At 48.7% G+C, this 27,343-nt stretch overlaps 1 protein-coding gene across 1 annotated transcript in view; it reads left to right on the plus strand.

The window, feature by feature from the left end:
* ULK2 (unc-51 like autophagy activating kinase 2) overlaps positions 1–27,343 on the plus strand; it is a 70,449-nt gene that overhangs the window by 18,410 nt on the left and 24,696 nt on the right. Inside the window, exons 4-14 of the mRNA XM_077312705.1 lie at positions 3,458–3,490; positions 4,781–4,817; positions 5,819–5,992; positions 7,194–7,267; positions 9,160–9,261; positions 10,103–10,161; positions 11,131–11,213; positions 20,321–20,371; positions 20,871–20,959; positions 21,635–21,806; positions 23,013–23,073. Of these exons, the coding sequence (XP_077168820.1) occupies positions 3,458–3,490; positions 4,781–4,817; positions 5,819–5,992; positions 7,194–7,267; positions 9,160–9,261; positions 10,103–10,161; positions 11,131–11,213; positions 20,321–20,371; positions 20,871–20,959; positions 21,635–21,806; positions 23,013–23,073 (935 nt within the window). The remainder of the gene's footprint in view (positions 1–3,457; positions 3,491–4,780; positions 4,818–5,818; positions 5,993–7,193; positions 7,268–9,159; positions 9,262–10,102; positions 10,162–11,130; positions 11,214–20,320; positions 20,372–20,870; positions 20,960–21,634; positions 21,807–23,012; positions 23,074–27,343) is intronic.

Consider the following 27,343-nt stretch of genomic DNA (forward strand, 5'->3'; position numbering starts at 1 on the left):
CAAGGGACATCGCCGCTACCTGAGCCCCTGCTCTGCTTGCTTTCCCACCGGCGCCCCTGACTTCCCGCCACCCGCTGGGGGGTGCTGCCAGCAGCAGCTGCGCAGTGCCACGCCGAGGGGGAGCCCCAGCCATGGCAGCCGATGGAGAGCACCAAAGATGAGCCAGCGGCAAAGTGTCAGGGCAGCCCCCAAGGCAGCAGCTGGGGAGGAGGACGAGGAGGAGCTGCAGCCCAGTACCGATTGATCTACGGACCGGCACCAGTCCCCGGACCGGGGGTTAGGGACCACTGCATTAAATGATACTGTCGCGGCATTTCTGCCATTGCTGTGTTTTGATGTAAGAGCTGTTGATAAGTACCAAGGCGACTGCTGGGTGACGGCATCGCTAGTGGAGAGTGTGTTTGAGCTCTCATGGCTGAGTTTTTGCAAACCAACTTCCCTGTGTGTGCTGCTGCGAGGAGGGAGAGGACCCCGACCCCATTTTGCTAGTGTGACCTTTGGTGCTGCAGCAGCCCTCTCTGCTGGCCTGTGGTCCTGCCCTAGCTGCTGCTTCCGAAAAGCTTCCAGGTTGATAAAGCGACATAAGCCAGAGACCTCAAGAGAAATGCTCAAGGGTTTTGATTTTCCTGAGAAGCCCACCAAAGGAATGAGAATTATCCATAACTCTTCCATGTTTGATCAGATTACTTGTGATTATTGGGACCATTGTTGGTTTTGGGGTGTGTTTGTGCAGGAGACCTTGTCAACCTTGGAGTCTTTAAGAAATTCTGCCCGCGTTTACCTCCCTGCCATTTCATCTCAAAGATTTCTGCTCCGCTTTTACATCTTTCTTGACCAGATCAAACTTTTGACCAGCTTTGTGACATTTTCTACTTCCTTGTGGTTCAGTTATATTTCCTGTTAAGCGTATATTTTTTCCTGTTAAGTGAATATAATTTTTAAAATTATCTATGGATGTTGTATGTTCTGTCACTGCTTTTGCTGAGCCGTCACAGCAGCCTTTTTCAACCTTTTGACCATGGAGGTCAAATAATTTTTCAGACTTTGAGGACCATGGAAGTGATGTCAGCTGGCCATGCCCCCACCACACCCCTGGACATCACCACTTTAGCCCTCCCCCACCTTTACTATTGCTATGGCAGCGATGCCTCATGGAGGCTGGAAAGAAGGTTAAGAGCTGAGAAGGCAGGCCAGCCCCCCCCCAATACCACACCATTTCAGAGCTGCTGCAGACCCCCTTCAGAGCTCCAACAGACCCCTGGTTGGGAATCCCTGCTTTACAAGGATGGCTCCAATGGTTTTATTGAAATGTCAGGAAAGGCACAGATCCTTGTGTTCTTCAGGAGGTCATTCTAGGCCAAGCTTTTCAGTTGCTGGTAGAAATGGGAGTCACAACCTGACCGGAACCCAGTTTTTCCTAAGCCTTATTTTCACAAGCTATTCTTTGTAGCTCTCGCAGGTTCTTGCTTTCTCTGTGCAGAAAATCTACCTGCATGTGGCCTTTTGAGTCCTCACTCCCCCTGCCTCTCCTCTTTGAGAAGCAAAGGTCACCCTTTGGTTTCTAGAAGGCTCCAAGCCCCGTACACAGTTGGATCTTTGTCCTTGGGGCCATTCATTCTCTCCCACCAAGCTGCAGTCAGAATTCCAGACAAGTCAGGAGAGGTCAAGCACATTGGGAGGATCTCAGCTGTGTTGTTGTATCAGGTTTCAGTTGGGCCACGAGACATTTACGTCAGCAGCACAGCTCTGCCAACCATTTGCGGGGCAGCTGGCTTCTGGAATGTGCAGGGAGCTTGAATTTAACTCCCTTTGCCTATCTGACTGCACTGCTGGCGCTTTCAGGTTTCTTGGAGGCCTTTGGTGGTTTCAGTGGGAGACGCCTTCTCTGACCTTGAGCTGCCCCAGAGACAGGGTCCTCCGTACTTGTTTGTCAGGGGCAGAAGCGACTTTCCTTCAAGAGGCATTTTGCTTGGGTCACTGTTTTGGATTCCGGGGCTGCTAAGACTCCAGGCCCAACTGCTGCCAGTGGATTTCTGTGGATCAGCTTGCTTTGTGGGTTCAAAATTCTCCAGAAGTATTTCAGTTCTCTCTCGTTTCACAGAGGTGGCTGTAGAAGAAAAAAGTATTTCTACCAAGTCCATAAGAAGGTGTGCAAAAAAAACTTGAGAAAGTTGCTGCTATATCCAAGACTAGCAGCAAGATAACGTCATGGGTTGGGGTTGAAACTAGGCCCTTCCAAGGCGAAGCCCTGGGAAGGTACCAGTTTTTTTTTTTTAATTACATTAAACATTTATACTCAACCCCTTAATGAAAGAATAAGCAACATCTAACTTTAAAAGTATTCTTAATAGTAAAAACTGTCTTTAAAATGACTGAACTAGAACTAGATCTTCCTTCCAGAAGATACGCAGTTATCAATAAGAGGAGATTTGAGTGCAGTTGTCACACCGACACAGGGAGTCCAGGATGCCGTGGTAAAGTCCTTCCCTTGCCTTTTACGGCCTGCAAATGGCACAGGTGGTCCGGAAGGGTGCTGTCAAAGATCAACAGGCTTTTAAAGGCATGATGGATCAGCAACGGAATTCGATCAGGATTCGCACGCTTGCTTTAATTACGGAACACTAACTCAAAATGGCAACTGCTTTTAAAGAAATGCCCGGATTCCCAGCCTTGTACAAAATCAGACATCATGCCAGCCGGTGATCTGGGCTTCCAGATGTGTACAGCACAATAAGGGAAATCTTGGTGTCAAGGTGTTGCCTTCCATTTATTCCCCATCCAGCTTTTTCAGTCTTTTGACTGTGGAGGAACTCCTGAAATATTTGTTCAGGGTTTAGGGAACCCCAGTAGTGGAGACCTGCCCCTTTAGAGAAGTGGGTGCAGCAGTAAGTGGCAGGAGCCAGCCAACCAATTGACCATTTACTGTTTCCATGAGGGAGAAAGAGACTCAGCCTGTTGAGCAATTGGGGAAGCGGCCTCCAGTGATATCAGCAGCAATCCAGACTTCTGGGAAGGGCTGCATGACCCCTGGGGAGCTCTCCTATAGCCCCCGGGTTCCTCGAGAGCCCTGGTTGGGAATCCCTGCTCTGAGTGCCGGCTTTGTCACTTCACTCCCACCTCCACATCACAGCAGCCTCTGAATGCAAAACATTGGCGGTAACCATCACTTGTCAGGCTGGATAATGTGTCAAGCCATAGCACAAAACCATGACACTCAGACAAGGATTCTGGGCCTGATCTGCTAGCCGGTTTCAATTCAGGCCTCATATCCAGCCGTAGATTGCTGTGGTTACTTGTGATCTCAGATTTGAGCCAGTGTGTGGAGGTTTGTTTTGTTTGTTTAAGGTTTTGGTTTTATTTCAGAATAAAATACCACATCTGGGTTAGACTTCGTTGCCTAGAGAATCCTTTCTTCCACGCAGTTTAATGACCTTTTTTCTCTGCTTTTCTCCTCTAGGAGTTGCCCAACTCTGTTTTCCTGGTAATGGAGGTATGTATTCATTTTCCTTCTTGTGCTAGATTTGGATAAAATTCTGTTTTCACCCTATGCGTTTGTTGCAGTTTTATCCTGACCTTTCCGTAAGGATTTTCACCCTTCCTTTGTTTCATCCTCCCAAAAAACCCTGCAGGGGGTATGTTATTCTAAGAACCAATCTCCTCCCTGGCAACTCCCATGTGGGGTGCCACAAGGAGCGGTTCTCTCCCCAGTCCTATTCAGTATCTTCATGCGCCCTCTTGCCCAGCTGATAAGGAGGTTCAGACTGGGGTGTCACCGATATGCAGGTGACACCCAGCTTTTCCTCTTGATGGACGGCCACCCTGGCTCACCCGCAGACTCATTAGCCAAATGCCTGAAGGCTGTGACGGACTGGCTCAAGCGGAGCCATCTGAAGCTTAATCCTTCAAAGATGGCGATCCTGTGACTGGACAGGAAAGGCCCAGGCGAGGAAGCACACTTGCCCTACCTGGAATGGGTGCAACAATCAATTGCACACTCCGTGGAGGAGCAGGTCACAAGAGTAGGAAGGCTGGCATTCTTCCACCTGTGCCAAGCTAACACTTAGCCACAGTGATCCAAAGGACGGTAACCTCTAGGCTGGATTTCTTTGACTCTCTCTGTGCAGGCCTACTCTTATCCCTGACCCGGAAACTAAAACTGGTTCAGAATTCGGCAGGCAGGCTTATTATGAGAATGCCTTGGACGGCTCACACTCCAACAGGTGGTTACCAGTTGAATACCAGATCGGGCTTAAGGTTCTGGTAATCACCTTCAAAGCCCCATGCGCGGTCTGGGCTCTGAGTACCTGAGGGACCGCCTCTTCACCTCTGCCCCCACTATGCTCTGCAGGCACCAATAAACTGGTGATCCTTGGCCCCAAGGAGGCCCATCTGGTCTTGACCAGGGCTAGGGCTTTCTCTGTCCCGGCCCCCACCTGGTGGAACGAGCTCCCAGAAGAGATCGGAGCCCTACCGGAACTGAAACAGTTCCTGCAAAACGGACAAAATGACAAGATGTTGTTTCTCCCTCCAATATAGATGAGCAAGTGACTCAGGCCTTAACTTCCTAAGTGCCGTCAAAAGGTTCCTTTGCAAGCGGGAGGGGAGGAGTGAGGAGAGGGGAGGCCACATGAGCTGAAGGAATGTTCGTGACCTCAACTGGGGTGAGGAGGCTGGAGAAGAGCGCAGAATCCGCCCCGGGCCTTTTGACAAGCAGGGTAAAGAATTCAGACCTCACCAGCACGTGTCTAGATCAGCCCTGTTGTTTTTCTCTCCCGGACAGTATTGCAATGGTGGAGACTTGGCAGATTACTTGCAAGGTAATGGATTGCTTCCGATGCTTCGGGAAATGCTTGGGAAAGTGTTCGGTGCCGTGATCCTGCTTTCCTTCTCAGTTGTGACGTGACTTGATTGGGACCGTTTCCATTAAGACTCTGCTCGTCTTGAAGGATTTCTTTTTTAGAACCGCAAGTGAGCTGGAATACACGGGGCACAATAAAAGACAGCCCCACTGGTTCTTTTTGACGGTGCAATTCCCTCCTCACAGGCCAGCCAAGTGATCAATATTTCTTAAAAAATAGGAGTACCAAGGGAAGGGGGGATTGTAGAATTAGGCCTGCAAGATACCTTGCTTGTTTTTATGGGGACCTACCCCCCCATCCCGCCCCCCAAACTGGTTCTGAAACCATTCCTGATGATCTGTCGGGAGCAATTCCTCTACTGGGGCTCGAGCTTACAATAACAGGCTAGCGGGGTGGGGGGATGGCCAAGGAGAGTCATGGGCCATTTATAATCCTGCTAATTTGGGATTTTGTACAATGCCTCACAGATTGCAGGGAAGCAAAACTACGGTTTTGCCTCCGCAGAGCACATTATACATTCCCCCCCTTAGAATTAGGTGCAGAATGCTTCTTCCTCCTCCCCCTCCCCTGACATTTGCAAAGGCCACATGATGTCTAAGAGCAACAAGCCTGCTTGTGGGAAGGGTGTGTGGGGGGGGAGCAGCTGCCGTCATTGGTGGGAGTCCCCTGCGGAGGGAGATGACTCTTCCAGCTGCCGCTTGAGGCTTTCATTTCTCTGACTGGAGTCTGCGCGTCGGGATGGAAGTTGGTTGGGTAGGAAACGGCACTGATGTGAACAGGATCTGACGTAATATGTTCCTTCCCATCCACAGGGCAGACAGTAAGATGTAGGGGAAGGCAGGGAACTCACAAGTCTCCTCTCATTTATTTGAACGAGCTGGTTATTTCACTGTGGTTGCAGCATGCCTGAAAAATACAAAAGAGCCCCCAGTTGTTGTTTTTTTCTTTCCCCTGCTCAGCAAAGGGAACCCTGAGTGAGGACACCATCCGGGTGTTCCTCCAGCAGATTGCCGCCGCCATGCGCATCCTCCACAGCAAAGGGATCATTCACAGGGACCTCAAGCCACAGAACATCCTGCTGTCATACACCAACCGCAGGAAATCGAGCATTAGCAGCATCCGTGTCAAGATAGGTGAGTCGTGGGGGTCCTGTGCACTTTGACACAGCCGGCTTGGCAGAACGGACCACTCGTCCCCAAAGGCTACTTTGAAAGCTCATTCAAAGCTGAAAAGCTGTGTGTCTCTTGCATGCCTTATTTCAGTGGCACAATTCGCACAAAGCATCCGTGTGTACAAAGGGTGCACAATCTAGTCCTCTGCTACACACTATTGTGGCGTACATTTAAAAATGTGAAGTGGGGGATGTGAGAGAAAGAAGTACATGTGCCACGTATGCTTATCAGAGGGCTGTGTATGGCTGCAGCTCTTGGTATGGCCCGTTGGTATGGCCCATTTAGTGCTTGACTTGATTTGAACAAGGCCAACGGGGCTGATTCCATCTTCCTTGAACACCCATTTAGCTGCTGGTGGGAATTCTTTCCTGCCAACTCCAGCTGGGCAGGGTGGTGGATAGGTCGTTTTGCACGGCTAATGGCTGGCCCCCGCCGGTGTGGTAGCGTTGGACGTTCAGTTCCTTCTATCGCCAGCATTCACTGTCAATGTTGCATTAGCCATAAATCAGGTGGAGGCAGATATCTTAGTTGATTTATTTGCTTCATTTATTATGCCCCACCTCTCTCCCCAGTAGGGACCCTAAGCAGCTTACATCATTCTCTTCTTGTGCATTTTATAAGCCTAACGACCCTGTGAGGTAGTCTAGGCTAGCGATCCCCAACCTGTGGGCCGCGGACCACATGTGGTCCTTCGGCTAATTGGAGGTGGGACCCAAAGGACGCCTTCTCCCCCCCCCCCCCGGCCCTTTACTTCATCCCCCCTGGCCCTTTACAACACACTTTGGGTGTCATTGTCTCCCGTCACTCCCAGATGGGACTATCTCGTTGCAGAGAAACAAGCTCAGGGTTCCCATTGATTTGTCATTGTCATGAGTTAAAATTTCCATGAAAATAAAATGTTCCTTATGTTCATTGTTGTGGCGTGTCTGTATCTTATTTTGAAGGGATGTTTAAACATTACCATAGCGATCAGAGAGCGTTAGGGCAGTGGTTGAGAGTAGAGGAGTAAACCACCCCCCCACCGGGGCTCAGTAAAAGGCGTTGAGTGGTCCCCAGTGATAAAAAGCTTGGGGACCACTGGTCTAGGCTGAGAGTTTTTGACTTAAGCATTGTTGGTATTCCCCCCGCTTCACATCACGATTATATTCTTTTCTCCGATCAGCTGATTTCGGGTTTGCTCGTTATCTGCAGAGCAATATGATGGCTGCCACCCTTTGTGGGTCCCCCATGTATATGGTGAGTGACAATTTGTGACGTTTCCTTTGCTCGTGCTGTAATATTGACATTTACCTTTTGCAGAGTGAGGGTCCAGAAGGAATCGCAGGCATAGGAACAGTTTAGAACCCATAAGTCTTACCCCTCCAAGATTGTATGAACTCACAGAGCCTTAAGCAGGCTGATTCCCGCCCTCCATCACCACCCTTTTCCTGACTTTTTAACTGCTTTCCAAACGCCATGTCTCCCGGAGCATGCACAGTCCTTATGAGTCTGTTCTGCTTTTGTGTTCCCCCCGTATCAATGCGGCTAATTCATATTTTTCTGCATTTCCCCAGGTATGTAGGAAACTCCTAGTTTGTCCTTGGGTAGTTTTTTTTTGAGTGCTGGTTTTGTGATTAGCACAGTATTATTGGAGACAGTGATGTCCCATGAAGCAGCGTTAAAAGTGGCTCGCATCCATTAGCAGTAACCTTTACAACAGGCCTGTACAATGATCCCGTTTTGCAGTCAAGGGGTTAAAATGGAAAGCGCAGGGGCTGACCTAAAGGCCACCCTGGGAGCGACAAGATTTAAATTGGGAATTTCTAGGTTCCGTAGCTCAGTCTCTTAGCAAATGTGCTGCACTAACAAGTGAGGTGGTTGTTTCTGCCTGTATGAAGCAGAATCAGCAGGCATAGCTGTAGAAAAGAGCACTAGCCCAGTGGCACCTGAAAGGCTAACAGAATTATTTTTATTTTATTTATTTATCATACTTCTATACCGCCCTCCCCGGAGGCTCAGGGCGCTTAGTGGCAGGGGATGAGCTTTTGAGTCACTGCTCACTTCTTCAGATATAACTAGACTGGAAGTTCATCTGTCCTCTATATTGGGAAGTGGGGTGATGTCAGATGCTGAATGACACTAGCAGGCATGATTGGATTAGGTGTGATAACAGAGGGGTAGTAGGCGTGGAGAAATCGGCATTGGTAATGAGACAGCAAACCTAGGTCTTGATTCAGCCCAGGATGCATTGTCTTGAGCTTCATTATCAGTTGCAATTCAGCAGGAATGGCAGGTAACTATTGCATGACACCAGCAGTCCTTGGGAAGAAGGCTTTTTTGTTTGACAACTGTGGAAGCTTTTAGTGAGTCGTGTTTCCAGTCAGCAGGTTTGTAATTGCAGCAGGAAATCTGTCAATATGGGAGAAGAGCCCAGTTTCAAGCGGGTTCCTGGAGCTCTCCTGATCATGTCTGCCCAGATGTGGCATGGAACATAGCAGGGTGCATTTATTCCTTTTCCAAGAGGAGTGTTCTCCTCTCAGTAGCCCCCCCAGAACTGAAGCACGAATCGTCCTCCCGACCGGGGAAGTGGTGCGAACAGCAGTTGTCGATATCCGGGGAGGAGGGGCTCCTTGGGTGTCCATGTGGGTATGACTGGTCATTCCCCTTTCATTTGCTATTGCTCTGGGCTAAGTCATGCAGCTGCACCTCTGCCTTGGTGGGAGGGATTGACTGATCCACCCACTCTGTGTGACTGGTCTTCTGAATGGCTCGCCATAAATGCACTCACTGGTTTCGTAGTGTTGCTTGACCAATGTGTGCGGCTGGTTTGTTGTTTTGTTCAAAACAGCGGATGACAAAGTAATTGAACTGGCCTGCAAGGGAAGACAAAAGAGGGGGGAGCGTGGAAATTAGCCCTACGTACGTACACATTATCTATCTTTTTTCTTGTTGTTGTTGTTGCTTACCCAGCATAAAACCTCCATGCTAGAAGTCCACAGCTGAAAAAGTAACGCATCTTAATGGTTCCTGAAGCGTCCTTGAGGCGTTTTCAAGTTGGATTGCTAATTCAGCTGTCGTAGAAGTGACTGGCTCCTTTGTTAATACCTGACCGTTCATGCACTCTGCTGTAAATTCTTTGTGCTTTCCAGGCTCCAGAAGTGATTATGTCACAGCACTATGATGCTAAAGCCGACCTGTGGAGTATAGGAACGGTGATCTATCAGTGCCTGGTTGGAAAGCCACCTTTCCAGGTATTTCCTGACAATACTTAATTGTGTCTTGTCACATGCGGGGTGGAGCGTGAGGGTTCTGTCCTCCCCTCCAGGTGAGCACGTCTCAGAAGATGAGGGTGCTGAGCGGGCAGGAAGCTTCCTGGTGCATCCTCACTGGCTCAGTAAAGATGTATCATCAGTTTGCAGCAAACCATGGTTTGCAGATTGGGTGGCAGCCGTGGTGAAGTTTGCTCCTTCCCACCTTCACTCTCTAAAGTGATTTCCTCATTTCCTACTGGTTGGTAAACATCTGTGATTGATTCTGTACAAATTATAATTCATGCTAAATTAGAGTTTGAAACTGTGAGATTGCAAACTATTTTCAGCTAGTTTGTTTTGGTGTCCATGAAGCATAAAACCATGTATAATAATGGTAAGGTGCAAGAGTAATGTCAGGGAAATGAGCAGGGGTCTGAAGATGAGCTTCACTGTTAGCAAGCTATGGTTGTGCCATGGTCTTGTTGCGTTTAACCTTAGTTTGTGTTGCCACACACTTGTTACTGAATGATGGTTAACTCTGGAACTTTGAGATGACTAAGTGGGATGGAGCCTAGTTAAGATTTCATTCAGTTTATTGGCTGCATTGGAAACCAGAGGGCACAGTATATACTTTCAGATAAAATTGATGCAGGGAGTGGAGAGATCGCTCTGGTTGCGGGGGAAGAAGGGGAATTAATGTAGCGAGAATCCAGTTTTTAGCAACCTGTGCTGGGCCTTTCCCTAGCACTGATGGAATGTGTTCTTGGAGAGTTCCCCTCCTGCAAATTATGCTGTGTGGTAATGACATTTTTAGCTGATTTCATCCCCCCCCCTTTAACAGGCCAACAGCCCCCAAGATCTAAGAATGTTTTATGAAAAGAACAGGAATCTTATTCCTAGGTGAGTATATTTTTGAGAAGAATTTGTAATCTCTCTGGGAATTCAAGAATTGGAATGCCTTTTAAAGTTTAGCAGATCATCTTTATTATATGTCTTCTTGGAACTCTTATTTGTTTATTAAGACAGTGGGGGTTGGGGGTTATGGTGGCGGCGGTGGCTGCAGTGGCTGCAGTGGCATGACACTGGCCTCCTCAGCACCGCCTTGGAGGTCACCGAGGCAGCGCGGAGGAGGCCGGCATCACGGCGAGCAGGAGCGGCACACACGCACGCACATGTGCGCACCCCCTGCCGCCCCTGCTGTAGGGGTTGCGGCACTAAGGCGGCTGAGAACCACTGGTTTAAGAGAAAAAAATAAATCCACATAAAACAATACCCCCAATGTAATTATGTACGTTAATAATTTCCACTTTCCTCCCTGAGACTTATGGCAGAACTACATAATGTAAGGCAAACACAATCAACAGGTTGCAATATCCAGTAAACAGCGTTCTATTGTTCTTGGTGGCTGCTAAATTCCTACTTCCAGCATTTTGGGAAAAGGGTAAACCCTTCAAATTAAAATGGCGTCTCAAGGTATCTCTCCATCTTGACCAAAATCCCCCTCCCCAGCTCACAATTGTTGACATGTCAAATGACACAATTGATTTTCCCAAATAAATGGCTACCTTGGAAATCTTAACCTGCAAATCCACAAAAAGGCCTTTGGAATGCAGCTGGTTTATGAAGTAGTCAGACCTGGAATATTTAGCATATGTTGCCAAGTACCAAAATTCTCTTACGATGTGGCTGCATAAATGCTCACTGATGCCAATATGCATTAACACCATGGGCTGTTGTTATTATTGGCCCTTCATACTTATTTAACTGCGTGTTTTATATAATGTGTAATATCTGCCGTTGTCGTGCATAAATATTACCTAGAAATATTTAGCATTAAAATGTTAGCGTTTCCGCCTTCTTTGTGCTCAGTATTCCCAGGGAGACGTCGGCTTATTTGGCTGACTTGTTGCTGGGCTTGCTTCAGAGAAACCAGAAAGACAGAATGGACTTTGGTGAGTAAAGCAAAGCCTTTTCCCCTGCATTTGTCCTTGCTGTCCTGTGTGAACTGGTTACCCTGCAGACATCAGAATAACACAGTTATTCAAGGGTGTCATTGTTTAAAAAAAACAAAACAAAACGTGCTGGTTTTGCAGAGCTGGTTAGGTGATCCCTGTCACAGAACGAGTTCACGTGGCTGAGGACATGTTTTCTAGTCACCCGGAAATCATCTTCAGCCATAGCCATTCACAGCAAAAAGTTTTGTGTGTGTATGTGGGGGGGGGGATGGGTAGCATTATATAGCACGTTATAAAGAATTCATAAACCTACGAGTTGTATAGCTGGTGGGTTGAGATACTCAGGTCAGTGACCCCAGTGGAGGGGGGGGGGGCTCTCTCTTTTTTAAGAAAAAGATACTAGAATACAAGAACTGTTATGCTGTGGGTCCATCTAGGGCAAGCAGTCTCTTTCTAGCAGTAGCCAAGCAGGTTACTGCTTGATTACTGTCAGAGGGGATCTGATAACCATCTTCAAGTATTTAAAAGGGTGCCATATGGAGGATGGAGCAGAATGGTTCTCTCTTGCCCTAAAGGGACAGACCGGAAATAATGGGATGAAATTAATGCAAAACAGAGTCCGTCTAAACATCCGGAAGAAGTTCCTGACAGTTAGAGCGGTTTCTCAGTGGAACAGGCTTCCTCGGGAGGTGGTGGGTTCTGCATCTTTGGAGATTTTTAAGCAGAGGCTGGATAGCCATCTGACGGAGAGGCAAAGGGGTGGCAGGTTACAGTAGATGAGCGATTGGGATGTGAGTGTCCTGCATAGTGCAGGGGGTTGGACTAGATGACCCATGAGGTCCCTTCTAACTCTATGATTCTATGATTCTAGGTGTTTTGGGCCCTTGCAGAGCATGAGGCCGACAGTATTTCTTTCCTAGTTGTAAGGCAATCCATTATGTTCTAAAAATTCTATCCTTCCTGCATAAAACTCAAAGCAGCGTACCTGGTCTCCAGCTTTGTCCTCACAACAACCTTGTGAAGGAGGTTAGTGACCCCAGGTCACTGAGCCAGCTTTCATAGCAGAGTGATGAATGGAACCCATCCCTAGTCCCTGTGCCACATTAGCTCTCCTGAAACATACTTGCCCCTGTATATGCGGGGTTCCCACCTAGTCATCAGGTCTAGTAACCACCCATAGACCTGTTCTCTGTGCTGTTGTCAGGCACGAATGCAAGAAGAAAACTGGCAAGTGAGGCCTTTATGTTTTAGAGCAGGGGTGGCCAAACTGGCTTTCCAGATGTCCATGGACTGCTCATGGGAATTGTAGTCCTTGAATATCCAGAGAGCCCCAGTTTGGCTAGCCCTGTTTTAGAGTGTTCTCTCATTTTGTTGGTTCCTTATACTGTGTTCTCCTTCCTGCATTGCTGGTGGTTGGAATCCACGAGACCTTGTAATACAAGGTTTCAGACCGAAACGACTAAAAATGAGGCTGCACTGACAGATTTTAGCGTGGTGTGGATGGAGTGCCCAGCTTTGGCCAGGGCACCCCTGGGCTCAGATCTCAGCTCAGCCCTAAGCATGTTGGATGCCTTTGAGCCAGTTGCGCACTCCCAGCCTCGTCTCCCCCAAAAGATTGCCACGAGGTTAAAATGGGGGCAACAGGCCTAGAGGAGGCATGGGAATCAAATGTGACAGATACAAATAGAAACAGACCAGCCCTCCTACAATGGATCAGCACGTCTCATGAGCGTCCTTACTTTGCACGCAGGGGGTCCTGGGTTCTGTTCCTGACGTTTCCAGTTAAAAGATCTTGGATAGAAGGGCTGAAAAAGAACCGGGCTGGGCCGAATAGACCAGCCTATCTTTGGACGAGGCAGCTTTGTACGTGTGGAGCGGACCCCTTTGCTTTCTCCTGGAGAAAGACGGGTGCAAAAACAAAAGGAATTGAGTGGCTTGACGTTTGACACAAATAATGTCCTGGTGTGACTTAGCAGGTTGGAGGCTTCATTTTCCTAGTTGAAGATTAAAAATTAATTCTTGGGTGACTTTTTCTCCCAGTGTCCATTCTTTCCATGAGTTATCACATCAAAATCACAAGATGTCATAGTCCCATTGTATACGGCACTGGTCAGACCACACCTGGAGTACTGTGTGTAGTTCTGGAGGCCTCACTTCAAGAAGGACGTGGATAAAATTGAAAGGGTACAGAGGAGAGCGACAAAGATGATCTGGGGTCAAGGGACCAAGCCCTATGAAGATAGGTTGAGGGACTTGGGAATGTTCAGCCTGGAGAAAAGGAGGTTGAGAGGGGACATGATAGCCCTCTTTAAGTATTTGAAAGGTTGTCACTTGGAGGAGGGCAGGATGCTGTTTCCGTTGGCTGTAGAGGAGAGGACACACAGTAATGGGTTTAAACTACAAGTACAACGATATAGGCTAGATATCAGGGAAAAAATTTTCACAGTCAGAGTAGTTCATCAGTGGAATAGGCTGCCTAAGGAGGTGGTGAGCTCCCCCTCACTGGCAGTCTTCAAGCAAAGGTTGGATAGACACTTTTCTTGGATGCTTTAGGATGCTTAGGGCAGGGCTGACCTTGCATTGAGTTAGATGGCCTGTATGGACTAGATGGCCTGTGTGGCCCCTTCCAACTCTATGTTTCTGTGATTCTAAGGCAGGGGTAGTCAAACTGCGGACCTCCAGATGTCCATGGACTACAATTCCCAGGAGCCCCCCTGCCAGCATTCGCTGGCAGGGGGCTCCTGGGAATTGTAGTCCATGGACATCTGGAGAGCCGCAGTTTGACTACCCCTGTTCTAAGGGAATGGAAAGCAGCGGTTGGGCTCCTTGCTTCTTGCTCGCGCCCGGTGTCCATTGGCCGAGCACTTCAGGCTGCACATGTGAGGTGGCAAACAGTTGGTCCTTATATAATCCTAGACTAGATTGGTAAGAAGCGGGCTGCAGTGGGGAGGGGGTATGAAAAGCCTGACCGATTCTGACGCAACCCAGCATTTGGCAAGTTAATGATTTAAGAAGCGAGTGGAGAGTCTGAAAATAGGTTTCCAGGCGACTATTAATAGCAGGCACCAGTCATTGTCTTATCTGGCCCCTGTGATTGTGAGTCAAGAAGGTTTCTGACAAACTGCTTGTTTTGATCCGTCGCTAACCAGCTGAGGTGTGGCAGAGAAAGCAGGGGAGGCGATAATGTCTCCTTGCCTGGCTTTTGGGGGCATCTGGAGGGATAACTTTACTTGGGTTTGTGTTTCCAGTAGCGATTCATTCCCAAATGGGGGTCCGGAAGCTTCCTGAAGAACTGGGTTTTGCATTGGGGGGGGGGGTGTGGCTGTGCCTCACGGTCTTCATCTTGGGTGGCTGCCTTGTTTGGGGGAGGTTGCCTGATTGGGGACTTCACCACCCCCAAAGGGGGCACCCCTAAGAGCAGAGGGTAAGCTCCAGGCTGATCTTTCGGCATCTCTCCAAAGCATTCCCTTCTTCAGTCTCCTGCAGGGGCAGGCAGACCTCTTGTATTGAGATCCACTTAGGCATTGTAAACAGAGGCTGGAGAGCCATCTGACGGAGAGGCTGATTCTGTGAAGGCTCAAGGGGGTGGCAGGTGACAGTGGATGAGCAAGAGGGTTGTGAGTGTCCTGCACAGTGCAGGGGGTTGGACTAGAAGACCCAGGAGGTCCCTTCCAACTCTATGATTCTATGAAATGAAACAAGATTATGCATGGGCCCTGCCTCCAGCAGAAAGCACATGCCGGCAGGCAGTTTCAGTATGAGAGAGGAGGCCTTAAAACACACCTTGGTGAAGAGAGGAGACAGATAATAGACCAGCTAGTAGGACAGAGAGTTTCAGTCACTCTGCCCCCAAGGCCGAGGATACCCTACACATATGTGCAGCTGTTCTTATCGCCTTTTATCAGGCTGTAACCTTGTCCCGATAGTTAATTTTCACCGAAGCCATTTGCTTGTCTTCTTGAACTTCTGACCTCCCTCACCATGCAGTTTGTATAACTGATTTATGACAGGATTCATACTTTCTACATCAACTCTGCCTCTCTCTCTTTCCCTCTCTCGCTCTCTCTTTCTTTTTTTTTTGGCTTTAAGTTGAGATTTATACTTGAAAGCCTTATAGTGTAAATCACACCAAACCTTGCCTCTCACTGGCCCCATAGAAAAACAGAATCTTCAGTATACATTTCTGTCATAAAACCATCCGATGAAGTGAGCTGGGATTGCCTAGGCAAGTCTGATCCTATCAGATCTCGGAAGCTAAGCAGGGCCAGCTTTGTGTTTGGATGGGAGCTCCTCCAAGGAACACCAGGGCTCATGACACAAAGGCAGGCAGTGGCAATCCACCAGCCTTGCCTGGCTGCTGGAAAATCCTTGGACCTCTTGACTCCCTGACACACTCGCCATACGATAAGTAAATACTCACTCAACCGTAGACTTTCAGGTGTCCCTAGATTTTTTGTTTTATCTGTGTGTTCAGAGGTTGCCTGGAGCGTTCCAGAGCCTGCTCTGACTTTGGTCTGCTGGGCTGATCTGTCCCATGCCAAACACAAGTGGCTAGTGACAGAAGATAAGTAACAATGGGCAACAATGGCTCTGCCATTACATGTTTTCTGATTCAGCAGAGCTCCCACTAAGGTTGCCAAGATGTGCAGAGATCTCTGCAAACACCGACTTCAGTGGCATGCCCAATGGGGCAAGTGCTGCTTCCCACTTCACTACTAGAATGTATGTCTGTGTAGCCGAAAATCAGGACTGGGGTATCAGGAGAATTGCCACTCTCAATAGGAAATTGCTTCTTGCACCATGATCGAAGGAAAGGGTGAGGCTCCGTTTTTCTGGCTGATCCACCCACTCTGTGTGACTTCCTTCCTTCCTTCCTTCCTTCCTTCCTTCCTTCCTTCCTTCCTTCCTTCCTTCCTTCCTTCCTTCCTTCCTTCCTTCCTTCCTTCCTTCCTTCCTTCCTTCCTTCCTTCCTTCCTTCCTTCCTTCCTTCCTTCCTTCCTTCATTCATTCATTCATTCATTCATTCATTCATTCATTCTTGGAATTTTATGCCACTCTACTCCCATAAGGGCTTGGGGCGGTCTTCTTCAAAATACGCCTTTTGGTGATGCAAATTCCAGGTGCAGAATTTTACCTATTTGTTTGTTTGATTGATTTAATATGTTAACCGCCGCTCTCGGGCCAGCTGGCTCACGGCGGCTTACAACAGGATGAAAGTGAAATTTCTTTCAGCATACACCCCCCCTTCTGACTGTGAATTTGAGAATGCACTGTATAATGTTTCACTAGCTTCCCTTTAGCATGTAGTCGAATTTGAACACGTATGTTAAAAATCCCACACCCGTGCCTTTGCCTGTCCCCTTGCAACATACTTGGGTGTCCCCTGGCATTTCGCGTGGAGTCTCGCCCTGCCGGGGCCGATTTCCTGTTATCACCTCTGATTTAAAAGGCCTGCGGAAAACCGGGTTGCTGTGCTGGTTGGAGGGGGAGCAGCGGGTAGCAGTGGTGCCTGGAAAAGCTGCAGTGTTGCACCAAGATGCAGTCTTCCCATGAAGACATTACCTTGGTGCTGCATCATTGCAGCTGCAACCTCTGGGTTTTCCCTTGGAAAGAGAGAGGCTTGCTTCATCTTTTCAGCTTCTGTTGTATTGCAGGGCTTTCCAGCAATACATTGTCTCCCCTGACCTCGCTATGCCCAAATCTGTTGGGTGTTTTCCTTCTGAGGGCCAAACAGCCTGGACATGTTTTGCTTTAGCTGCAGAGGTTTTAATCCTCCCCTTTTGATAGGAAGGCTCCAGCTGGCAAGCGTGGAGTTTTTCCTTTCCTGTTTTATCCCGAGAGCAGGAATGTAACTTGCCCAGGGCTGCCCCATGAGCTTCATGGGCCTTTGAAGCCCGCTCTGTCCTGGTCCCATTCCAGCCCTGTCAACTATAGCACAGATGTTCTGCTGCAGGAGCAGGGTTGGTTTGGAGCTCCCTCCCTGTTTGTGGCGATTGTGGCTGTTTGTCCTTGGTCTGTAGGCTTGTTCTGCTGTTCTGGGGAGTTATCCAAGGCAGAGGTTTTCAAGCTTTCTTCCGGGAAATCCTGCAGTTTCTTGGAAGCCCCTCAAAGGAAATCAATCATGGCAGAGAAGACAGCTTGCCTCATGTCCCCTTCTAATTTTCCGGCACAAGACGGTGGCGATATTCCAGCACGTGCCCACATGAATGGCAGTAAGGATCTTAGAAGAGTTGGTGTAGACTGCCCCTGTGTGCCCAGAGATGCCCCAGAATCCTCTGTATTGTTCAAGAGTCGTTTCAACACGCAAATGGGGGCAGGAAAGGTTCCCTGAATGGGGGAAAGTCTAAGGAGAGTCCTTGCCCCACATGTGTTTCCCGACTGGCTTCAGCCAAGTTTCTCTCGCCCTCAGTTTTCTACCTGTAAAATGGGAGCAGAATTGATGCATCTGGAAAGCAAGCAAGGATTATTGATCCAGCTGAAGACAACAGAAATGCCTCTTAAAGCTGGAACGAAAACCCCTCATTCTCCCTTCCTGGTGTCTTATAAAAGGTGGTTTGGTTTGCCTGTACGTGCGAGGATTTGGCAATGCTCCCTGGCGATTGCCGAGTGGAAATTAATCAATAACTCGGGAGGAAGCTGTGGCCCCTTGAAGCAGCACACCTTCTGGCTTGCTGTGCTCGTCTTTGCCCTTTTAGCCCATTGCTCCTGGCCACAGCACAGCATGTTCTAACTCTAGAGGCTAGAACTGACCCTCCGGGATTGTAGAACGCTGTGTTCTACCCCGAAATGTCAGGGCTATGGAACCTTGGTGCTAGGTCTGTGCTTCCTCTGCGGATACAAAGGCACCCGAACTGGCTGAACGTGATGTCTGTGTACTCTTGATGTCTGCTATTTGTTCAGCGCTTCCAGCCTCCCCGCTGAACCCATCAGAGATGACTGTGTGCAATGTGGGGTGTTGCTGGAAAGGGTGGTGCTGGGGGAGGTTGCATCTTTCCCACCCCCTTGTTCTTTGGTCGGTGCTTTTCCTAGGCAGTTCTAAATAATCTGGGGTGGAGACGGGGAGGGAAGCATCCCACCTTCCCACGTTCACGGTCTTTTGGACACAGCTTGTGGGCGTTCCTCAGCTGTTGGTCCCTGCTGGCTCTGCCTTGGGAGAAGAATTTGGTATGTGGCTTCATAAAGCTGGGGACAGTCACCCATCCCTGTCCAAAGAGCGGGGCTGTGGGCATGTCCTGTGCTTCCATGCCAGCGCTGAGAAGGTAGTGTGGCAGTAGGTACAGAAAACCTCTGTTTCTTTGGGCACGTGTGGCTTTTTTGTTTACAGATGTGTGTTTCTCGGGTACTAAAAGTCTCCTTTTGTTATCTTTACCAAATAGATGAGGCTAGTGACAGTCTAGCTAGTGATGCGTGAGCATGTGGTGGAGGGTGCCATCAAGTCACAGCTGGCTTATGGCAACCCCCAGAGACATTCCGAGGTGGTTTGCCGTTCTCTGCTTTTGGATCACGACCTCAGTATTCCTTGGAGGGCTCCCATCCAAAGATTAGCCTGGGCTCACCCTGCCCAGCTTCCAAGATCGGACAAGATCAGTCTAACCTGGGCTGAGCAGATCAAGGGCTGCTCATGCACAGTGTAGCTGCTTTAGCTTTTCAGTAGCAGCCTTCTCTGGTCCCCTCTATCACCATAAATTTTAAAAAGCCCCCACACCCTCACATGTTATAGGCACCTGAATCTTCAAGGGGATGAAAGCAAGGTAGGCCTAGAGACATATCTGATGTCAGTCATTCATGTCCCATGCTCCCAACCAAGGTTTGGTTCTTGAGACAGTTTGTGAGGGAAATATTTTGAAGACATGAAATACTTTTTACAGGAAGGGTGGTAATTCTGTTGGGGGGAAAATAATCGGCAAGAAACCTTTACCCAAAACAATTGGCGCTCAAATATAAAACAAACTAGAGGCCATGCCTGCTGCATTCAGGAATACAACGGGTGCTAGATTGGGGAGTTGCGGGATGGGGGGGGTAGAAGAACTCTGTGGACAGCCTCCCCCTCCCCCCCAGGAAAGGCTGGGGGTAGCTGTTAGGGAACTCACTGGCAGGGGCAGCTCTCATGCAGCAGGGGTCTGTAGCCTCCGAGCTTTGGAGGGAAGTAGAAGGAGGAGGGGTGGTCAGGAGTGGGGGACAGAAGGCAATTGGCTGGCCTCTGGACAGACAGTCAAGCTGGTTGGAGGAGGAGGCATTCAGGGGCGGGACAGCCACCCTGAGTGGGTGTTAAGCACTAAGTGGCACTTAAGCCATGAGACCAGCTCCTCCTCCAAGCCCTTACCAGAAATATTAAGTGGCAAAGATATTTCTGACTGTATTCAAAACGCCTTTCAAAAAAGCAAGTGGCAGAAAACAACTTCTTTTTTTTAATGCCCTTGTTGGGCAGTCTGGCACTGAGGCAGTGCAGAAACACATCCTCACCAGCAACAGCCAGTCAGCACACAAGGAAGCAGTCTTCCCCGGATCGCAGCTCCATGCTCTGGGGAGTGAGGGCCTTAACAAGCACAGCCACAGCACTGGCTTCCTTGAACAAGTCCTTTTGTACCTGCAGATGGTCTCCATCCAGTTCCCCACCATGGAGAACACCTGGCCCTCTGGGTTGGGGCAACTGCAAGGCTTTCTTTCAACCGTGTTCCATCAGCTGTGCCAGATCAGCATCCCTAACTTGTGCGGCAACCCAGGGGAAGAGGCCACCGCATTTGTTCTGTGTTCCTTATCACCATATTGCAGCTTCTATTGAATAGAAGCGTGGAAATGTAACGCAATCCAGAGCTTTCACGGACTTAAAGCCAAGCTCTACGTTTTTTTTAAAAAGGGAGGATTCTTAAGTACCTGCCTTTGATTGCTTTGGTTAGCTGCATCTTTAAAGTGATTGATGGTGCTTCCTTTCCAAAGGTAATAGCAACACGTACCCGGGAAGGCTTTAATCTTTCATAAGCTCTTTGAGGTCCTGGCTGCGAAGGGTATTGATTGGGCGCCAGCAGCAGCCCCCCTCGCCTTCCAGCCGCAGCCGCAGTCGTGGAGGCTAATACGTCTTGTGGTTTGCATTTTGTGCCTTGCAGATGCGTTCTTCGGCCACCCCTTCCTCGATCAGGTTTCGACTGTCAAAAAATGTAAGTCCAGAATTATTTATTTGTCTTCTCTCCCCCTTTTCAGGGAACAGTTTGTTTGAAAAAACGAAACCCCCGAACTCATAGAGGATAAGTCTTGTCAGTGGAACCTCCACATCCAGAGGCAGGAGGAGGGCCTCGACCTCTATGCCTTGTTGTTGACCTCCCAGAGGAACAGGATGCTGGGCTAGTGGACCATTGGTCTGATCTTACGTTCACACGCTGTCTCCCAACAGCTTTGGAGCCTTCTCTTCCAAGGCTTACAAGATGCTTAACAAATTGGCTGCAGTGCAGATCCTGGGTTGCCTGTTCTCACAGCAGTTGTGGGTTTAAGAGTTGCTGGGAATCTGTCCTGCATTGCACGGCAGGCAGGGGTGAGGGCTGGAGCGTGGAAACCCAGGGGTTTAGGAACTCTGCAGCATTGCTAACGTGTGTGGAAGTTTCAACTCCAGCCTTTCCTTGTACTTATTCCTCTCCACCCCCCCCCCCCTTCTGTCTTCAGCTTGTCCTGTGCCAGTGCCGACGTACGCCGGCTCCGTTTCCGGTAGCTCCTGCAGTAGTTCTCCCTCGTGCCGGTTTGCGTCCCCTCCAGTAAGTGCTCTTTTGACTTGGGAATTGGGGGCTTCTCTGAGCCTTCGGGGAGGGCGGTATATAAATCTATAAATCTAAATAAATAAATACACCACCCTTTCTGCCGTTGCTGAGCCCAGCAGTTTCCTGAAAATTTTCTCCCTCCCACGTTTAGTTTTTAATGCTTGGACTGAGTAGCAGTTCTGCTTGGACGAGCCACACCGCAGCGAGGGTTGTTGTGTCAATTTTTGTCTCCTTCTCCAAGGGCCAACGTTGCTTCATTGTCTTTCGTGACTTGTTAATCCAGCCTCCCCTCTGGGTGGGATGCTTTTTCTCACCTCCATGTCGGTTTGCAAAGATAATGGAACATAATTCTCTGCAAACTGTGTGCTTCCAGGGCTGCAGCTCTTCTTTTTCCGGGTAGAAACAGTGATGGGTTCTATTTGGGGGGGATGGACAGAAGCCAGGAAGAAAAAAGATAAGAGTAACGATTTCTGTCCTGGACCAACTTCTGGGTATTAACATTGAGAGGACATGAGCTTTTGAGTTCTGTGGACTGGTCAGGTGACACAGCAAGGTGTATGATGTGCTCGAAAGGCATTGTTGTAGCCCAGGGACGCCCTTCCGTGCATGCAAGTGTGCTGTCATCAGAGATGTATGTCTTCAACCCTCCTGGACTTGCTGTTTCCTCTTCAGTCTCTCCCAGATATACAGCACATCCAGGAAGACAACCTGTCTTCCCCTCCCTTGGGGCCTCCAAACTACCTACAGGTCTCCAAAGATTCTGCCAGCACCAGCAGCAAGAACTCCTCTTGTGACACAGACGACTTTGTCCTGGTCCCGCACAACATCGCCTCCGACCAATCATGTAAGCCTGGAATGCTAGTGAGAGCAATGCTTAGTGGGTTTTTTTTTCCAGTTTGAGAAATTCTAGTTGGTCCTCCCCCCCACCCCATTAAATTATTTGTTTGTCCATATGTGCACTTCCTTTCCTGCGAGAGGATTTGGGTTTGGGGGAGATTTCGGTTTTCTTAATCTTTTTGGTCTTCAAATAGCTCTTTCTTGCAAAGATTGTTCGATTATTTCAAAAGTTTAAGCTCTGTGGGGGAGAGAGAGGATTCATCCTTGTAATGAATATTCCTGCACGTGTTTTTGGTGCATGCAGTTTAAGGTCCCCCCTCCCTCCCCCCTCCTCTTCCATCCTGAAATCTGGATATAAAATTGATGTCAGGATCACTCTGACCCAAGTTGTCAGATCCGGGGCACTCAAGAAGGTTTTTAGATTGAGGGTTTTTTCTTTTTCTTTTTTTTTACATTAATGTGGAATGCTTTATGTTTGTGTATTCTTATTGATCTTAGCCGCCCCAAGCCTATTTCTAGGGAGGGGCAGCCAATAAATCTAAACAATAAATAAATTCAGAAATCAAACACTTGCCACTGAATTCAACTCCAAATATGCAGAAAATTTTAATTCTAAAGTGTGTTGGAAAACAGAGTGGCTCAGAGGGCTGAAGGTGGCAGGAAGAATTGTTATTGTTGTTGTTGTTTTGTTGTTATTATTATTATTGGATTTCTTCCCTGCCATTCCCGAAGCCAGCTCGTGGCGGGATACAATGATCTATCATAAAACCCCGATAAAAACCCCATTTAAAAAAGAACATCCAGAATGCACAAACAGCCCTTTCCCCCCTCTCTGGAAGCGCTTCACCTGGTCCATACTTGCTCCCTTTCAGTTGTGAATTGCAGCTGCTGCATCCCACAGCGGAGAGCCCTGCCTTGTATCCCCTTTTGGATTCCCCGGGGACATGGGGGGGAAAATGCCACTCTCACCGAAGTGTTTGCCTTACTGCCAACTATTTACAATAAAGCAAAGTGAAGCTATCCTCCTGATCGTTGTCTTATACTCAAGTGAATGCTGCGTTGTCTGGCTCTCTGCTGAGAAGCTCTTGTTTAGTTGAAGCTGTAATCTTCTCCCGCATTCTGTTGTTTAGTTGCACAACTAGACTCAGAGCCGCGCTGTTTATCGTCCCTTGCGCTTAACACCTGTCACGTGGCTGTGCTTTTTCCTTTCTAGATGATATGCCTCTGGCAGCTGTCGGCAGGCGGGCCTCGAGTGAGTTCTTAATGTGTGGAGGGTAAGTGTGCTGGGCTTGGGCCCTATCTCTACCCACGCAGTTATGGGGGGGAATAAATTATCCTTGCAGGGGGGGAGGTGGGATTTGATTCTTTCATTGGTTTAGGATGGGCTTCCCCATGGCAAGAAGAAGAAGAAGAAGAAGAAGCAGTGCCTTCAAGTCACAAGTTCCAGAAATATCTTGCAAGAGTTTTCCCATCTTTGTGTCACCTTTAACAGACAGTCTCCATCTACCATTTTAGGAAACTCAAGACAGTATAGCGAAAGCTTTCTCATGCTCCTCCGGAAGTAGTTCTTCTGGTTCAGCCAGCCGGTGTGTGGTGCCCTGGGACATCTCCTCCTATTCCTCCTTGCAGATTAATGCAACTTGGGTATTCATTGCCACAATGAGTAGTCATGAAGGAATCAAAGGTCACGTAGCTTTTAAAGAGGGTATTGGACAGATTTGTGGGGAATAGACCCATTAATGGCTGTTTGCTGGAATGACTAAATTGGGTTTTAGAGGGGGTGTACTTCTGAAGTCCAATCGCAGGGTGGACAGCAACCTGGGGAGTCCTCGTGCCCCTGCATGTGGACCTTCTGTTTGGGGGAAACGGTTAAAGAGCAGCAACCTCTGAGCTGGAGGAACCAGGTTTGACTCCCCACTCTTCCTTCACATGCAGCCAGCTGGGTGATCTTGGGCCAGTCCCAGTTCTCTCAAAGCTCTCTCAGTCCCACCTTCACAGGATGTCTGTTGTGGGGAAAGGAGGGGAAGGTGATTGTAAGCTGCTTTGAGACCCTTTCAGGTAGTGAAAAGTGAGGTCATCTTGAGAAATTTGGTATCTTGTGGTCTTCTGATATTTACCTGACGTGCCACAGCCCATGAGTTCCTCGTGAAGATATGTTCTTCCTTATGCTTCAAGAAGGGAGTGCACAGAAAACAGTTAGGGGTGAGTGAGGAATGTGCAAACTCCAGGGGTCTAGTAACTTTCTAAGATAGAAGTGGGGAGTGAGGGAAGGCATTGAAGAGAGCTTTCTGGTTTCTCTAGGTCAGGGGTAGTCAAACTGCGGCCCTCCAGATGTCCATGGACTTCAATTCCCAGAAGCCCCTGCCAGTGAAGCAGGGGCTTCTGGGAATTGTAGTCCATGGACATCTGGAGGGCCGCAGTTTGACTACCCCTGACCTAGGTCTTCTTGAAACAAAAACTGAAGCTGTAACTTAGGAAACGACTCCCGAGTTGTTTGTTTGTTTATGTAGATTTCTATACCGCCCATTTCTTTGCAGCTCTTACACAGAACATTATAACTTACATGGAATATTATGCAGACTATAACATTAAAACAACTTTCAATGAAACATCAAAAGATTACAAAACCACAAAACCTTGCCTACTGTAGCCACCTTGAGCTGGCCAAGCTAGTTTGTCCTGGCCAGGGTTTGTTCCACCACCTCTTATGCCATAGTGGAAGCTTGTTTTCCCCCTAATAATTGGGGGTTTGTACGGGGATGTACAAAGAGCCAGCTTGGTGTGGTGGTTAAGAGCGGCAGCTTCTAATCTGGTGAGCCGGGATTGGTTCTTTGCTCCTCCACATGCAGCCAGCTGGGTGACCTTGGGCTTGCCACAGCTCTGATAAAGCTGTTCTGACCGAGCAGTAATATCAGGGCTCTCTCAGCCTCACCCACCTCATAGGGTGTCTGTTGTGGGGAAGGGAAGGTGATTGTAAGCTGCTTTGGGAATCCTTCTGGTAGAGAAAAGCACCAACTCTTCTTCTTCATAGCATGAGCCTTGAGCTCTCTGTACTCACCTTTTTGGAGGGATGGAATGTGCTACTTTTCTCATAACATTTTGCTCAAGAGCAGTCAGCTCTTCCTACTTCCAGTCAAATCTGGCTGTTAAAAACGTAAGAGCCCTGCTGGATCAGACCAGTGGTCTGTCTAGTCTAGATTCCTGTCTAACACAATGGCCAGCCAGTTCCTGTTGACAGCCAACAACAGGGCCTGGAGGCCAAGGCATTCCCTTGATGTGAGACATTCCCACCTGGTGGAATGAGCCCTCAGGAGAGCTGAGGGCCCTGACGGAGCTATCACAGTTCTGCAAGGCCTTCAAGATGGAGCTTGTCCGCCAGGTCTTTGGGAGGGGCCAGAGCAAATAAGCTTAGGGGCCCCTCCCCAGGCTACGCCAGGTCATCAGCCAAATCTTTATTTGAGGCCAGAGTGGGGCACTATCACCAATTTATCTGATGCTGGATTTTTATATGGGGGTATTAATTGGGTTTTATTGAGGTTATTGCTACCCATCATAGAATCATAGAGTTGGAAGGGGCCATACAGGCCATCTAGTCCAACCCCCTGCTCTACGCAGGATCAGCCCAAAGCATCCTAAAGCATCCAAGAAAAGTGTGTATCCAACCTTTGCTTGAAGACTGCCAGTGAGGGGGAGCTCACCACCTCCTTAGGCAGCCTATTCCACTGCTGAACTACTCTGTGAAATTTTTTTTCCTGATATCTAGCCTATATCGTTGTACTTGAAGTTTAAACCCATTACTGCCAGCAAACGCTGTCAGGGGCTCATGGGAATTGTAGTCCATGAACATCTGGAGGACCACAGGTTGACTATCCCTGCTCTAGAGGAATTGGTTGGCCACTGTGAGAGGCAGGATGCGGGACCATATGGGCCACTGGTCTGATCCAGCAGGGCTCTTTTTGTTTTTAGGAAGGCCTTTATGCCATGTTGTTGGCCACTGTGGGCTAGACGGACCACTTGTCTGATCCATCAGGGATCTTCTTATACTTTTGTGAGCTCGTTTGGGAGCATCGTCCTCCCTGTGCCCTAGAAACCTTTCTGGATTTGTTCCCCTACCTCTTGTCTGTTACAAGTTCAATTTTTCCCTGCAACATCAAATCCCCAAAACTTCCCCAATTCTTTAGCTGTGTGGGGCGGTAGCGGTGGTGGAGGCTATGACTCTGCCAGGAAAGTGCTGACAGAACTGTATTGCTTCAGTGCAGCATCTGAGTTTGCACAGCGCAGAGCCAGATGCAATCTCGGTTCTGGCAAACGCTGCTTTTTTCCGCCACGGGGAAGCTCCGGGACAGCTAGGCTGCTGTCTAATTGCAAAGACTTTTGTCCAGCAAGTGATTAGTCAGCTGAGCAAATGCCGAGAGCCTCTAAACGAGGAGCTCAAGCAAGATCAAACTTCGGAAATGAAATCTGATGTTTCAGCCAGATGCCAGCGTCTGATTTGGACCATTTCTGGGGGATTGTTTTAAGAGCCGCGATGAACTAAAAACAGCCTTTTTACCCTGTTGTGCCGCCTTTCAGTTGGCCCAAGCTCAGCCAGCAGAGCCGTGATCTTTGCATGCAGAAGGATCAATCTGTGCCCTCTGTAGGTAAAAGGGATCTTTAAGAACAGGCCCAGGAAAGACGCTTGTGTGAGGCCAAGGCCCTGGAAAGCCACTGCTACTCAGAGTAGGCCAAGCAGAGTTGGCTGGACCAGAGGATTTAAATTTGGCTGTGGGCTTGTCCCTCTTTGATTCTAAGTATATCTCAGAGAGAGGGATTTTGTGGCCAGTCCTGCATTCTGTGGGTGTTCTTTTGTTCCTTCACACATATGCAAGTGGAGTCTTGGCTACATGAGTCTTTCACCTGGGAAAGCCCAGGAGGTAAAGGAAAGGACTTACACAAAATAGAGAGGCTACAGAGGAGAGTGACAAGTGTGCCAAAAGGCTTGAGCTCGCTTCCTGCCATCTCCCCATAAAGGATCTCAGAACGAAGGGCTAGGAGAGGGCTTAGAGAGCTGCTGCTCATTAGAGTGGGCAAGGGATCAGTGGCCAGATGCTATAGGGCAGGGATGGCCAAACTGCAGCTCTACAGGGGCTCATGGGAATTGTAGTCCATGGACATCTGGAGAGCTACAGTTTGGCCACCCCTGCAAGGCATACATTCCCCAGCTGCCCTTTTTGTACTAGACTCTAACAAAAGCGTAGTCCTTGCCTGCGTGACCCAGACAGAGCAGTGGGGCCATGTTGCCCTTCCCCCACTTTGCCCACCCCCTGCTCTTTCCTTGGGGGAAGCAGGAGCAGAAAGGCCTCCCATGACGATCAGCAGACCCTCCTTCCCCTAACTCTTGGCTCGGTGATCCAGAGGGACATGTTTCCTTCTCTTAGAGAACCGGGAATCCTCCCCCTCCCTGGAAAAAAAAAAAGCTCTGCCCTCGTGGCATCTTACTGAATGTGCTTTGCTTGCAGACAAGCACAAGGAGAGTTGAGTCGTGTCTCCTAAATTAACATCCTC

Source organism: Paroedura picta, chromosome 15, assembly GCF_049243985.1.
Source record: "Paroedura picta isolate Pp20150507F chromosome 15, Ppicta_v3.0, whole genome shotgun sequence".
Lineage (NCBI taxonomy): Eukaryota > Metazoa > Chordata > Lepidosauria > Squamata > Gekkonidae > Paroedura > Paroedura picta.